The sequence below is a fragment of the Podarcis pityusensis genome (genome assembly GCF_964106645.2).
Source record: "Podarcis pityusensis genome assembly, chromosome: 14".
NCBI classification, from domain to species: Eukaryota; Metazoa; Chordata; class Lepidosauria; order Squamata; family Lacertidae; genus Podarcis; species Podarcis pityusensis.
The window spans coordinates 21,303,514-21,319,440 of NC_138039.1; the positions used below are offsets into that span (position 1 = coordinate 21,303,514).

Below are 15,927 nucleotides of genomic sequence, written 5' to 3' on the forward strand. Positions count from 1 at the left end.
ATTATGGATAGTTCTGAGCTTAATGAAACAATGATCTGACCAAGTAAAAAGTAGCAAAACCAGCTCTAAGTGAGCATTTATTATCCCTCCTTGGATGTTTGCTCTGTAACCAAAAGCCTAACTTAGATGGGGAAGGGAGAGGCAGCTCTCAAACTGAAACATCTACCAGCAGGAAAGTACAATCAGGGCTTGAATTGTACACCATTCCACTCCCCAAATCAAGTCCTAATTAGTCTAGCTCTAGATCTCTGTATTGTTGAATTTCAATCCTTCAAATTCTCCTGTGCAAAACCTTCCTCATCGCTATATACTGATGATGCTGTTCTGCTTTCCAAGAATGTGATATACATCTGTGTCTGTGCACATGCAAAAATTGATAAAACAGTGCAAGAAAGAGAGAGAGAGAGGAGTAAACTTTATGTGATTGTGCATGCTGTTGTATGAAGATTCAGAACCAGTCAGAATGGAAAGGTAGAAATTCTCTCATTCTTCATTATAGTGGAGAGGAGCTTTTCTGCCCAGGAAATCCCTTCATTGTTAGCAAATATTTCTTCCTGCTCCTTCATAATTAGCCTGGCATCGCAATGGTGGGAAACTGGCCTTTGACGTGTCACATTCCCAGCACATGGAAAGTGCTGCTTAATTAAAGTCGGGCTCGTGTTAGACGAGAAAGAAAAAGAGAAAAGGAAAGGAAAAAAGGAACTGGGGTGAAGAAGACCCAAGCCTGGACAGATACATGATACCCAGTGCTTACTGTCCCCCCCCTAGAAAAATAGGTGTCGGTACTCACCATGAAGTTGCTACAGTTAGTGCCGCACTTTTTAACAACAACAAAAAGAGAGGTGCCAGTACTGCGGACCCTTGAGTACCCCCTGAAGGGGGAAAAAGCACCGATGATACCTCACTCCGCATTCCTCTGTGACTGTGGGTGGGTGGCTAATTCACCTTTACATCTTAATTTGCACCGTGCATTAATATCCCCAGGCAGTGGTGCTGTGTATCACCAGATGAGATCTCACTGTTAATGTAGGTTAACATGGTAATGGGGTGGAGGTTGGGGAAAGAGCTGCCTTTGCTTTGAAAGAGGCTTTTAGCCCTTGGAGGGGGGACTATGTTCTTGAGCACAGGATTCAAATTACAGGATAGGGGGTGCAGAAAGAGGACAGTTGGCTCTTTATATTTTGTGACAACCACCACCCCACTAATAGGTTTAATACTTACTAGGTTGCATGAAACGTTGGACATACCTATTAACATTATTAACATTAATGGACAAGTTGTTTTGGGTCACTTTTCATGACAAAAGTGGCTAATAAATGCTAATAATGCTAATAATAATAATAATATTACAACAACCAATGATATTATAGGTTTTAAATACTTCAGTACTTTTAAAATAATTTCAGTAAGAAATGGGTCGGGGAGCAAGATTGCTTACAAAAACGGCTTACACAATAGTGCAAAGATTAAAACCAGCATAAACCCCAAACCAAATGAAAGACTAAAAACACACCCCAGTGCTTCATAACATTATGTTTATTCTTCATTTCAGGGTGGCAGGGGGAGTGATAGTGTGATGAAGGGCTGGAATTTTCCCAGGGAAACCCGGTTGATGTCAATCACGTTCAGCAAAATTTGAGCCACCAGCATAGAAGGCCATTTCTTTGATAATTCCTGGAGCCCTTTCACCAGGGACAGGGATGTAGCGTCTCCTATTGCTGCCCAGGCACGGGCACAGCCGATGCTCGGGAATGATGCAAGGTGTAGTCCAAACCCTTTGGAGCAGGCTGGATTTGATTTTCCCCATCCCATTTCTTTGTTAGCCTTCCTGCTCCTGACCAAATGTGTTCACATCCCTATCCATGTCAGCCTGCCCCTCCCACGATCCCCTGAAATCTCCCAACCTCCAGGTTAGGAGCGGTTCTTGAACTGGAACATTTCTCAACACATTCTAATTTGCCGTGCATTTGCTGAACATGCAAAAAGTTGAATGGTGAAGCTCTGCTTTTGTATGCAAGATGTTTCTGGCTGGGAACAGGAATTTTGATTAGTTATTGCCACACTATGTAGAAATTGATTGCTGGTAGGTATTCATTCGGGGGGGAAATGGTCTTATTTTAAATATTACAATTGCATTTTATGGTACATCACTCGTGTCAAGTTAAATTTAATCATATTAGCATTTTAAAAAAGGGTATTCTGAATACCTGCTCACCCCGCTGCCGGAAGGAAGGGTTTATGAAGCCTTCACTTTTATTTAATAATCCAATGTCTATATTAAACAATTTGGATATGCAATATATCCTTCAACAAATCTATTCTATTGATTGCCTTTTTAACGCATGAGGGAAACACACGACCTCATGTCTAGGTGGGGGGGGGGATGTGCCCAGGTAATTATTACTTCTTCATTTCTAAAAGCTACACCTAGAAGGGAAGGAAGGGAGGTGCCATTTCCTTGTTGCAGAAATAAGCATAAGTGTGGGACAATTTGATGCGCAGAGCAATCCTAAACCTGGCCAGTCACCACCACATCTACAGCTCTGCTAGTTTTGGTGACTAGGGTACAGGGCGGGAGGAGGCAAAGTCCTTCTTTGTGCAATGCTATCCTGGATCTGGCATCAACCCAGATCTGGTTTAATGCTTTCAAGTGATGGTAGTATAGCTGTTTCAGGATCCCAAGTTGGCCCTGTCCTCAGAATGCCCCAATTTTGTGGCTTTCTGTGGACTACCATTTATGTCGACTCATAATTGACAGTCAGGGACGTGGGTGGCGCTGTGGGTTAAACCACTTGCCGATCAGAAGATTGGCGGTTTGAATCCCCGCGACGGGGTGAGCTCCTGTTGCTTGGTCCCTGCTCTTGCCAACCTAGCAGTTCGAAAGCACATCCAAGTGCAAGTAGATAAATAGGTACCACTCTGGCGGGAAGGTAAACGGTGTTTCTGTGAGCTGATACTCCCCTTTTCAGCTATGACCTTTTCTGCTTACATTCACCAAGTTTTGATAAGGAACAGGGGCGGCCCAGCCCATTTCAATGTCTGAGGCAAAATGGGATGGTGCTCCCCAATCCCACCTACCCCATGAAGCCTGACTTACCAGGGTCACACAGCTGCAGTGGCTTCCAGTGAGATCTCATGAGAGTTCTGCGAGATCTTGCCAGAAGCCTCTGCAGCTGCACAGCGACAGCAGGGGTGGGCAGGATGCCTGCAGGTTCATTGCCCTATGGGATTCTGCCGCCCAAAGCGGCTGCTTCAGTCTACCTTATGGGCAGGCCAGCCCTGATAAGGAGGGCTCATACAAAAGATGCTATCCTCCATAAATAATACTTTATAGATTTACAGTGGTACCTCGCAAGACGAATGCCTCGCAAGACAAAAAACTCGCTAGACGAAAGGATTTTTTGTTTTTTGAGCTGCTTCGCAAGACAATTTTCCCTATGGGCTTGCTTCGCAAGACGGAAACGTCTTGCAAGTTTGTTTCCTTTTTCTTAACACCGTTAATACAGTTGCGACTTGACTTCGAGGAGCAACTCATAGAACGCGGTGTGGTAGCCTTTTTTGAGGTTTTTAAAGACTTTGGTGATTTTTGAAGCTTTTCCAAAACTTTCCCGACACCGTGCTTCGCAAGACGAAAAAAATCGCAAGACGACAAAACTCGCGGAATGAATTAATTTCGTCTTGCGAGGCACCACTGTACATGGTTCCAAAATAGAAAAGGGGGCAACATCAGGGAGCAATGAAATGATGAAATTGCAGATGTTAAATAGGTCGATCATACACATTCACATTTAGTGATGCAGACAGGAAGGAAAAGACTCATTGTGAGCTGAAGGAAGTGCCTTGTCCCTCAGAGGTATGTTACTTGAGAAATGTATAGCCAGAAAATACAAGTGCTTTGTGTCTGTAGTCGGGGGTAGCATGTTAAACCAACTGTGTTTAAAAGATGTCAAATGTAGGTCAACTGGACTTCCAGCTGAGCAAATAAAGTGGAATTATAACTCAGATGCTGTTTGAGACAAATATCTGTAGCCAGATAATGCTATCTCCATTCTTTTCTCTCCCAGCAAAGCCAAACTCTGTTTTCGGTATACCTGTCAACGGCTGGGAAATCCAAACAAGCCAGAGTTCAGCTCTCTGCTCTGTAATCTCCTTTCCCCTGTTATTAGCTCCTTTGCTGAAAAGCAAAGGCAATAATGCTAGGATAGGTTTAATGGCTTACTTTCAGTCAGGGCATATTCTTAAATGTATAGTATTGTAATTAGTCCCCAAAAAGAGAGGGGAAAATGCCCACCTAACTGGGGATGTGTATATGGCTGGTTTCATTATGCACACATGTTCATCCTTGACCCTTTGCCCTTACAGACTGGTTGAAACTAATACGTAGTCTTCTCTCTTGGCCTTCATACGTGGTCTGTAGGCTGTGAGGCATGCAAACAGATTTGAGAGGATGTTGGTTGTAGAGCAACTGCAGGTGTTCCTGGATGAGACAGATTATCTAGATCTGCTACTATCTGGGATCAGAACCAGTTTTGGAACTAAATCAGCTTTGGTCACCATGATATATGAACTTTATCGTGAAAGGGAAAGGGGCTGTGCAACTCTGTAGCCTTTGATAGCATTGACCATGGTGTCCTACCAGTCCAACTTAGTGAGGTGGATATTGGAGGTTATTATGGTGGCTCTCTTGGGCCTATATGGAGATGCTAGGGATTGAACCTTCAACCTTCTGCATGCAAGGCAGATACTTTCCCCACTGAGCTGCGCACGTGCCCCAGATTGAATAAATGACCTTTGAGGTCTCCTTCAGTTCTCTTATTCTGTTTTCAGCTTGCCAATGGGTTTAGGTTGCAATGTAGATCTGATGACAGAATTGTGTCTATATTTCTTTTCTTTTTTGTTCTTTCTGGGAAATATGGGTCACCTGTAAATAAAAATTCACCAGCTGTGTTTCTTTGCTGCCTCTGGATTCCTGTGTCTGATGACAGCTCATGATAGATAGATAGATAGTAAATATGAATTCTTTAGGGCTCTTTGTATCTTTTTAGCTTTCCTCACAGATATGTGATTTAATTAGAACTTTAATCATTTTGGGGCCAACCTCTAGAGTCCTTTAAAGGTCCTTTAAATAGTGAAGTGTTAGCTAGCTTAACTAGCAATATGTAGAGAAACTGCAGTTGAGAATCGCTTCTGAAGTATTTCCCTTGGTAGGCAAACAGGCGACCAGAACATAACAAAGGTATAAGAAATTTCATTTATTAAAAAAGAGAAAAAGTGCCCTTAATTTAGGGTGTGTGCACTTACCCCCGTGTGTGCATCATTTCCACTACTGCAGAGCTTTCCAAACTGTGTGTCGCAACACATTCGTGTGTAGAGCGAATGCTCCCTGCGCTCCTCCCAGGGTTGGACAGGGGTTAGCTTAACCTCTGGTTTGCTGGTAAAACCAAATTAAAGGTAAAGGTAAAGGGACCCCTGACCATTACATCCAGTCCTGGCTGACTCTGGGGTTGCGGCGCTCATCTCGCTTTATTGGCCGAGGGAGCCGGCGTACATCTTCCGGGTCATGTGGCCAGCATGACTAAGCCGCTTCTGGCGAACCAGAGCAGCGCATGGAAACGCCATTTACCTTCCTGCCAGAGCAGTACCTATTTATCTACTTGCACTTTGACGTGCTTTCAAACTGCTAGGTTGGCAGGAGCAGGGACCGAGCAATGGGAGCTCATCCCGTTGCAGGGATTTGAACCGCCGACCTTCTGATCAGCAAGTCCTAGTCTCTGTGGTTTAACCCACAGCGCCACCCACGTCCCAAATTACTGTGTCTCAAAATGAGGCACGTCTAAAAAGTGTGTTATCAAGAGACTTCCGGGTCAGCGCCATCGGTGAATGGCGGAGTTCCTCTGACCGGAGGAACGGGCTCCGTGGAAACTGGGTCTTCCCACCGTGGCAAAGGTGGGGACCCGCTAGAAATCCCAGGTGGAGGAAGCCTGGGAACGTGGGGTTCGGCGGGGCACCAGGAGCACCCCCCCCTACTCACCGGGAACCCAATTTTGGGGCGCCGAAGCGAAGTGGGGTGAGTGGCGCGGTGCTGCGAACTGAATGCTATTTTCACGGAGTGAAGCCGCACAGCCATTGCCGGAGAGCACTGACTTTTTCCTGTGGACAATTGGATTTAAAACAAGTACCCGTGAGTAGAAACGGAAAATTGGATTAAGAAAGATCTCAATTTGGCATTGAAGCGGGAAGGTTCAAAACAGGAAGTCCGCCTTCCGCTTTTTGTATATAGACTAAAGCAAAAACTTTGTAAGCTAAAGCCTGGAAAGCTGTTAAAAAAGTCTAAATTTCCTTCATTCAGAATTACTGAAACCCCCTTGGAAGCAGGAGAAAAGGGGTGGGGGACTTTGTTCAACCCTAGCAGGAGAGGGAGTGAAGAAGGATAAGTTTCCACCGTCTCTAACCTGGGAACGGGGTGTCAGAGACAGAAATTGTTGGAGAGGTTCATCGACTGTGAATGGAACACTTTGACAGATAGCTAAAGAAGAGAAACAAACTGATTCCAATGTTGCCTTTTGCATTCTAAAGAAACAAAATATCTGAAAAAATCTGAAAAATGAAAGTAATTTTCCTTTGTTGAACTTGCCTTAAAAAAAAAATGGATACAAATAGAAATTGTCTCCTCTAGAGGGAGCTTGTTAAATTGTTGCTGCAGTATACTTGAGGACTCAACAGCTGTGAGATTAAGATCGTGGGACCAGTCTCTTCTGACCTTGACTAAAGATGAGCTGGGAGAAAGATTGGGTGCTTGCTCTATGCAAGACAAGTGCCTTGCTGGAACAGATGCACGAGAAGATGGATTTGATGAATGAGAAAATGGATTTGATGACTGTTGTGGTTAATAACTGTGGACAAACAGGGAACATTGATACAGAAATCATTCAGGAACCAACTCATGAACCTGTACTGTCTGGGCAAGTGCAGAAGATAATGGAGGAGGATGCGGTTGCACCTCAAATAATACAAATGGAGAGACCCGAGGCCCTACAGGAGCATAAGCCTCTGTCATTGAAGATTGAAGTTGGAGTGGGCATGGGGGAGTTTGGAGCTGAGGAGGTTCCTAACTTTGGAGAGACCTGGAAATATGCTTTTAAATACTTTTTGGACTATAGTGATGACTGTGGGGAGTGGGTCTGTGGGGAATGGGCGGGTTTGATGAAGAGAGATGGAGACAATTTTGGGTTGGAATCCCCCAGAGACCTCCTACTCAATGAGAAAGGAAAGAAATTAAGAAAGAGACCAACAAAAGACAAGGAAAAGGGCAAGTATAAACAAGAAGAAGAAGAACTGCAGAAGGGACATGGAAGAGACTTAAGGGCCTCGGACATAAGGCTTCCAGGTTGATGGACTAGATGGAATAGACAGTAAGGACTGACACGATCTGAGACCAGGAAGAAGAGATGTTGGATGAAGATTGGAAAAAATTATAAATAAAAACTTTCTATTTGGGGAATTAGCTTAAAATTAATGAATATTAGGGAAAATGTTGGAATGAAACTATATGACTCTAGCAGAAATGATATCAGGAGTTATGTATATTTGAAAATTAAGATTTAAGCTTTAAGGTATTTTAGGGTAAGATAAGGTTAAATAAACTAAGGTAATTTGAATAACAGAATATGGGGAAAGATGGAAAGGATTTGTTGAGCTAATTATTAGGTTAAATTGTTAAGATAAATTTTGTAACAAAAATTGAGAAAGATGGAAAGAATTTGCTGAAATAACTAGTTGAACTGGAATGCAAGAAGGGAGGTGTGAGGAGGTCAATGAAACAAGCAAATGGAAGTTATAGATATGTAATTTGGGATTTGTGGTTTTTTTTCTGTCTTCCTTTTTTCTTTTTATCTTTTTGCTGTACTGTTGTACTGGTTTTTGCGTTTTCTTTTTTCTCTTTTTTATGTATTATTGTGTTGTTTTTTATTTATTTATTTATATTTTTATTTTCTATAATTCTGAAACTACTAATAAATATTACTTAAAAAATAAAAAATAAAAAGTGTGTTATCAACATGAAAAGTTTGGAAAGCTTCTGTATGAGCACTAATGTACCGAGAGTTTTACCTTAGCTGATCTGTGGTCCCACTTTTCTTCCAGTATGTACGTACAGTAGGTATTAGTTAGTTAGTTTTTCTTTTAACCCACTCTTCCGTGGTCATAGTTATGGAGTGTGTAAAACATATGGAATGCAATTATGAAGAAACACAGTAAAAACCAATGCAAATAAATGCAACACAACTGGCAAAGTGTTTGGGCAATCAGCTGTGAAGCAATTAGGTGCTTTTGGCCCCCTTTTGTTAAGATTAGAGCCACATCTCCCTGCTGTAGACATGTTCAAAGCTGGTTTAATTTGGTAGTGCAGACATGTTGTGCATGTCATATTTTGTGTTTCCCAAGTGCATGATTCTGTGGTTCTAAGCTCTATGGGTGCTCAGCAGGGGAATATTCAGGGCACGCATCTGGAATCGCCCATGGCAGAGCTGGGATTTCACAGATTTAGATAATAATCAAGTTCTTTTTTGTGTATCAACACCCCTGCCACCGACTCGTGCTTCAGAATAATTTATATTGGACCCAATGAAGTTACTGCTGCAGCCAGGATATCTCTGTATCAGAGCTACACCTCTGACATCGGAGAGAGAACTCTGAGGTATCCTGTTGATGCTCTACCGGGGACCACAGGGTGACACCTTACTTAAGCATTTTCTTTCAAGATACAAATTCCAATATGTATTTTGAGACATTTCAACTGCTGTAAACCATGTCGCAGTGTTAGGAGAAGTCCAAAATTCACTGGATAGCTGAGTTCTGAGCCACCCATTACTTCAAGATCAGGTCATTTCATACAGGAATTTTGAAAAAGATCCATTCCCTCAGCCATCTGCTATCGCAGGCAGAAATGCTTCTGAATATCAGGAACTGCAGGAGGGGAGAGTGCTGTTGTGCTCAGGTCCTGCTTGCAGGCTTCCCAGAGGCACCTGGTTAGCTACTGTGTGGAGATAATGCTGGGCCTTTGGTCTGATCTGTCCAACTCTTCTTACGTTTTTGTCCCTCATCAGCAGGGGGAAAGGACATGCAAGCATTCATGAATGATAATGTTATCAATGGCTACTAACCATGACAGCTATGTATTACCTCACTGCTGGAGGCAGTAATACTCTGAATGCCACTTGCTTGGGTCCTGAGGGGATAGGGCGTATATAAATTCAATAAATAATAATAACCACGTGGGTAGAATTGCAATTGCTTCCCAGAAGCATCTGGTTGGACCCTATGAGAACAGGATGCTGGACTAGGTGAGCCATGGGCCTCATCCAGCAAGGCTCTTCTTGCATTCTTACATATAGCAGGCAATTTTGAATGTTTCCCCCCTCACTTTAAAAATGTGGTGTGTGACTGTTTGGTTTTCCAAGGCAAGCAAAAGATACTGATTTGCCTTAGATATACCAGGCCCTACGAGTGTCCCCATTTTCCAGGAACAGTGCTGAATTTACAGAAGCAGTCACATTTTCTGAGTTCATCCCAGAATGTCCTGCTTTTCCTTAGGACGTCCCTATTTTCATCAGATAAATGTTGGTGGGTATGGAGTTACCTGAACTCTCCCCCCTCCGGTCCATCTGAAGGCAACCCTGTGTGGGGAAGTTTTTTTAATGTTTAATGTTTTATTGTGTTTTTATATATGTTGGAAGCTGCCCAGAGTAGCTGGGCAAACCCAGTCAGATAGGTGGGTTATAAAAAGTATTATTATTATTATTATTATCATCATCATCATCATCATCATCACCATCATCATTGAATAGGATGCCCCTATTTTCGTTGGAAAAATGTTGGAGGGTATGATAGACAACCCCCCGAAACATTCTGCATTCACTATATATTTTTGGCTAGTTAATCATTAAGAAGGTAATGCTGTTATGTCTCTTGGTTGAATTGATCTGTTTGAAAGAGCTAGTCTTCCAACCAACAGGTTAACAGACTACTTTAATATGTGTGTGGCAGCAGTGTGTGGTGGGGTCCTCTCTCTGTCTCCCCACCTATTTCTCTCTCTCTCTCTTGCATATCACTCCTTTGTTTCCATACCCTGAGGCTATGATGCAGTTTGCCTCATTTAACTACAGTGTGAAAACAGCTTTCCCTGAGAATGTGAAATATCTGCCGCCAAAGAGGCAGAACACAAGACAGAAAAGGAAAGGGGGGCAAAATCAAACAAAAGCAAAGAATAAAACAGCAAGAGAGAGTTTTAAAATGTGAGCAGTGGTGGAAAGAGAGGGGTGTGTGTGTGTGTGTGTGTGTGTGTGTGTGTGTGTGTGTTTCTCTTCCTTTGCCCCTCCACCAAAGAAATGAATAAATACAGTATCGTTCTGCAAATGTATGCTTACACAAAAGATGAACATTGCACAAGTAACATTTATCCTGCTTTCATTTGTGTTCAAACACATAACAGGGTTACTCCTTATGTTTTGACACTTATCATGCAATTTCTTAATTATAAAAGCTTTATGCAACAGATGAAATGCTGCTGTGAGGGGGGGAAATTAAACAGGAAGATGTGAGATATTCTGTACTGAACATCTAAAACATGGTGTTTTGTTGTTTTTCTAAAAAAACATAACAATCTGGAGTGTTTCTAGAAAAGCTTGTGCCTCTACATAATGTAGACTCTATTTTCTCTTTTTCTGCTTAAGAGAGTTCCGCATATAAACAGAAAGCAATAAGCTGCATTTTATACTCTGGCATGTAAAGCACCTTTCGGAGTTGAAATGTGGATTTCATTAAATTTCAGGCCCATGCACAGGCCAATGACTTTCAGCTCTTCCTTAAAACATGCACATGCAAACAAGCTTGCCAGCTACTATGTTGCTGAGCCATGCCATGCACAGGTTTACAAATACTGAGATATACTGGAGGTGAAAATTATTTGGTGCTCTTGCTTCCTTATCCTAAGGTAAAGGTAAAGGGACCCCTGACCATTAGGTCCAGTCGTGGCCGACTCTGGGGTTGCGGCGCTCATCTCACTTTATTGGCGGAGGGAGCCGGCGTACAGCTTCCGGGTCATGTGGCTAGCATGACTAAGCCGCTTCTGGTGAACCAGAGCAGCACACAGAAACACTGTTTACCTTCCCGCCGGAGTGGTACCTATTTATCTACTTGCACTTTGACGTGCTTTCAAACTGCTAGGTTGGCAGGAGCAGGGACCAAGCAACGGGAGCTCACCCCGTTGCAGGGATTTGAAACGCCAACCTTCTGATCGGCAAGTCCTAGGCTCTGTGGTTTAACCCACAGCGCCACCCACGTCCGTTATCCTAAGGTAGCCTTCCCCAATCTTGTACCTCCAGATGTTTTGAATTACAATTCCCATCCGCCCCTGCCGGCATGACCAGTGGTCAAGGACAATAAGAGTTGTCCCAGCAACACCTGGGAAGTACCACTTGGAGACCCTGATGTAGAAATATATCTGGTTCCTAGAAGTCAATGACATTCCAGACTCTGCAGGAACAGGCATTTCTGAAGGCTTATTCATACTTACCTCTTGTCCCACTCTTTCCAGACAGAGGTCTTTGCTTTAACACTCCATATCCGAGCTCCCCCCACCCCCAAGTTTTCCCTTCAAAAACCCGCTCTTTAAAGTTGAATCAGAGCAAACATCAGTTCAGGTTTTCGCAGGGAAAGCTCTGGAGGAAGAAGAAGAAGAAGAAGAAGAAGAAGAAGAAGAAGAAGAAGAAGAAGAAGAAGTGCTCAGACAGTTAAATCGCAGGCTATGCCTGTAAAGAGCTTAGGAAAAGTAAGTGTGGATAAGTGTGGTAGTGGGGCTGTGGAGGACTTAACTGTGGGCGAAGATAGATACCAGCAAAACACCCAACAGGAAACTCCTTACTCCATCCAGAGTCAACTAAGCCAAGCGCCACCTAATGACTAAACTACATAATGGCAAATTCTACACTGATAGCAATTTGGAACTAGTCAATAGCCTTTACTTCCTAAATATAGACTTGAGGTGCATGTCTGAAACTGATAACCTAGCAACCCTAAGCACAAGACATTAAATGTTGCATATCTGAGCAGAAACTGAGCTTTGCCATTTTGCTTTTTCACAGACTGGCCTTTAAGGGGACCAGTTTCCCCTCAGGTTGAGTTTTCTAAGTTTGGCTCTCTCAGGCTGCAGTTGAAAAGTGTTCCTGGAAACAGGTCAAGGCCTTTTAGTCAACCTGTTTCCTCAGACCTCAAAGGGCCTCCAATTGACTTTAGGCTGTGGCCTCTCAGTTTATGTGCTGCCTGATTTCATGCTCCCAATTTTGTGAGAGGTAATTGAGCATCAGTGAAAGTGTGGAATGATATGTCCCTGAGTAGCAAAACACTTTACAATGAACTAACTGTGGAAGGAGTGCCTCTGGAAGCCTTTATCTGATCGCTGCTGAAATCGTGTCAGATCTCAAACCCAAAGCAGATCATGAATCTGCAAGCCAATGAATAGCAGGCAGTGATTCCCTACTGCTTCAGTTGTGTTACACCACCAAACTTGGGCCAAAGAAGAGAGCAAAGAGTCTACAAATCGGGAGATGAAACAGTCATGTGACAAGGCCTGGCTTCAAGCAACACTTCCAGGCCAAGTTTGTTCTTGCCTCTAAACTGCAAGGAAACACAACTTGCTTGGCAGAAGCTGGGTCAAATAAGCCTCTGCAGTGTTCCAGGAGCTGTTGGTCCTCTGACCAATGTCTGGGACCCAGCAGTTGGAAGTATATCAGCGGGGATACACAGACTGTAATTTAAGGTTTAATTCTGTTGTAAGTGTATGTCAACTAGCTAAGAGGGTGCTGGGTGGAGGTGTTGGTTAGCAACCAGGCAGAGTGGCATGAACTTTGCTGAGGGGACACATGCACGGATTGACTGTGCAGTTCTGAGAGAGTTTTCCCTCTGTATGTATCATTGAATGTATTCTTGCTGTGTGTACAAGGCCTGAGGAAAGAAATGACAAAACCTTTTCTTATCAAATGATGCACAGTTTTCAATCATTATTATTTTTTTGCTTAGTTTGCACTCAGTGTTAGCAGGATTTGTCTCTCTGAACTCAGTCTGCATTATTCAAAACTGTATGTGAAAATGTGTTTATTGGGAAAATCCACACTAAAATTCTAATATTTCTTTCATCTGGATTAGGTAGTTGTTTTAAATGCAAATTGCTTCAGAAATGTGGAGAGCTGTATTTAACATTGGGAAAATGAGAGAACCAAAATTTACAGATGCTTCCATCCCTAATTTTGAGGAAATGTGGTTAGGGTTTTGCTGGGAGAATATTTTTTTAAAATGGACAGATGAACAAACCTTGCAAGATTTGATCAAATAATGCCTATTTAGACATACACCCCAGGAAATCTACTGGTTTGCTTTAGAATCTGAAATTAGTGGTCTTCTTGGGAACTTTCTCTTAGACAGCAGTGTGCATTATGTCTCTTGGAATCATTCAGTTGGTAGAGTGTGAGACTTTTCATCTCAGTTCCTGGATTTTGAGTCCCTCTGCTCACTCTGCTGAGTGTGGGCACCAAAGTCCTGCCCATCTGGACATAGATATAGAGAGATCAAGAATGAATGACATTTTTTTTATTATTGCAAAGGGGTGGGAGTGTTGCTTAATGTTGCCTTTGGAGTGAAATAAGTTGGAAGTCACCAGTAAAGAAATCGTACCAAAGCTCACTGCTCTTAATTAAATATTAGCTGTAATTAGCACTAAGAGTGAATGCTACGAATATTAATTCTAAGCTTGTGAAAGGGCTGTCATTGTTAATGAGAAACAGTGGGGGTCTCTATAACATCTGTTTTAGAGCTCAAGGTAGCATAGAACTCTTTAAAACAAATTGCACCTAGACAATCATTCCCCATCTCTCTTGTTTTCTTAATAGCATTTTTAAGATATAGCAATAGCTACATATAGCAGATTTTCATTCCATTTTAATTAATTAATATTTCCATAACATCTTGAATCTGCCTTCCAAATATTAAAAGCACTTTTGTGGAATTTGGAGACCTAAAAGGTCTGCCCACTTTTGCATCTGACCTTCACCACCACCATGTTGCGATCCCCAGAAGGTTGTCAGTAAGGGAAGCTGGCCCTCAGGCTCAAAATGATTATGCAGATCATTGAAGTGATTATTGGATTATTGGGACTAGGCCTGTCCCATCTAGTCCAGCATCCTGTTCTCATAGTGGCCAACCAGATGCCAGTGAGAAATCAGTGAGCAGTACACGAGCACAAGAGCACTCTGTGCTTTTAAATGCCAGTGGCTGGAAACCACAGGAGAGGAGAGGACCACCTGCTCAGGTCCTGCTTGCTTGTGGGCTTCCCATGGGGTCATCTGTAAGAACAGTATGCTGGACTGGATGGATGATTGACCTGATCCAGCAGGCTCCATTAGCTGCTGATGCACCCTTTGTGCCTTTTCTCTGTTCAGAACAGAAGGAAGGATGCTTATGCAATCATGGGGTCCAGTGAAATGTGGGCATACCTTTTTCAGGGAGTGGGGTTCATATAAGAGAGGCCAAGCCAGTACAAACAGGAACTGAGTAGGAAGATTTTGGCGGTGGTTAAAACCCAACCTGTAGTTGTGCCCATACTTCTCGGCTGGAGAAACTGGGAAGGCAATATCACCAAAGGGGGAGGACTGAACATCTGCAACAGTTCAGGAACAAACTGCAGGGCAAGCTTAATAATCTTACCTACCTTCTCTTTGTTTGTTTTTATCTTTCCCCTTTGCAGGGTAATCAGGAAGCCACAGCACCTCCTGACACAATGGCACAGCCTTACGCCTCGGCTCAGTTTGCTCCTCCTCAGAACGGCATCCCCGCAGAGTACACCGCGCCCCACCCTCATCCGACTCCCGACTACACAGGCCAAACCACAGTTCCAGAGCACACATTAAATATGTACCCACCTGCGCAGACGCACTCTGAACCAAACACAAGTGACACAAATTCACAAACTGTGTCAGGCACAGCCACAGTAAGTATATATATATAGAGAGAGAGAGATTTAAATTTCCCCATGCAAAAAATATTGGCATCAGCAATGCAGTCTATATGAGCAACTTCCAACCCTTCTAGACTCGGGGCTCCTCTTGCATCAGTGGGGTTTTGAGCTGGAGCCTCAGGAAGAGTCTCCAGCTCAAGCTTCTGTTGACCTGGTAAAACCAGAAAACTGAAATCTGAGTATTGAAATCTGACCTGTCCAATCCAAAACTGAATGCTGCCTGAATAGCGGTAACTGTTTGCTTGTGTGCATCATTTTCTCCCCTTCCTCCACTAGCCTACATTTAGTTTGTGATTTCATTGGGACAGGGATCTCTTCTGCTAATATGAGTTTGTTAAGTACTGTGTATTTGGAGTGTGAAGTATTCATTTCAGTTGTGATGATTTACCACCAGGCCTTTAAAATAATACCTGGCTCTGTATGTGTGAAACATGGCTTCCCATCTAAGGTGTTTGCATGTATTTATTCTGCACATGGTGTTCACCTACATGTGTGAGATTAACTGTGCATAATGCTATAATTGTCCCCTAGTTTACCACAATCATTGACAGAACATTGCGGTGCAAAAAATATTATTTGACATATCATGTTCCTAGTGTGTGGTTCCTAGTAGCTCTTTTTGTTGAAAACTTTGGCCTCCAAGAGATTATTAGGATGACATCTGGTGGATTAAACAGCTGGGTGTTTCAACCTTTTATCTTCAGTTATTGAGAATCTGTGTACTGCAGAGTTTAATGAACAATTATGCACCTAATTCATACAGAAGGTAGGAGGTGCTTAAAATACTATTTATTAGGCCCAACATGTTTTGAATAACACCATCCTCAGGAGTTTCTGTATAACAGAAATATCTTCAAAGGCTT

The 15,927-nt window shown here is 42.9% G+C and overlaps 1 protein-coding gene across 36 annotated transcripts in view; it reads left to right on the top strand.

Moving 5' to 3' along the window:
• RBFOX1 (RNA binding fox-1 homolog 1) overlaps positions 1–15,927 on the top strand; it is a 1,496,801-nt gene that overhangs the window by 1,333,479 nt on the left and 147,395 nt on the right. For all 36 annotated transcript variants that reach the window (XM_080981485.1, XM_080981488.1, XM_080981483.1 and 33 more), the window contains one exon: positions 14,795–15,037. In XM_080981485.1, the coding sequence (XP_080837611.1) occupies positions 14,795–15,037 (243 nt within the window). The remainder of the gene's footprint in view (positions 1–14,794; positions 15,038–15,927) is intronic.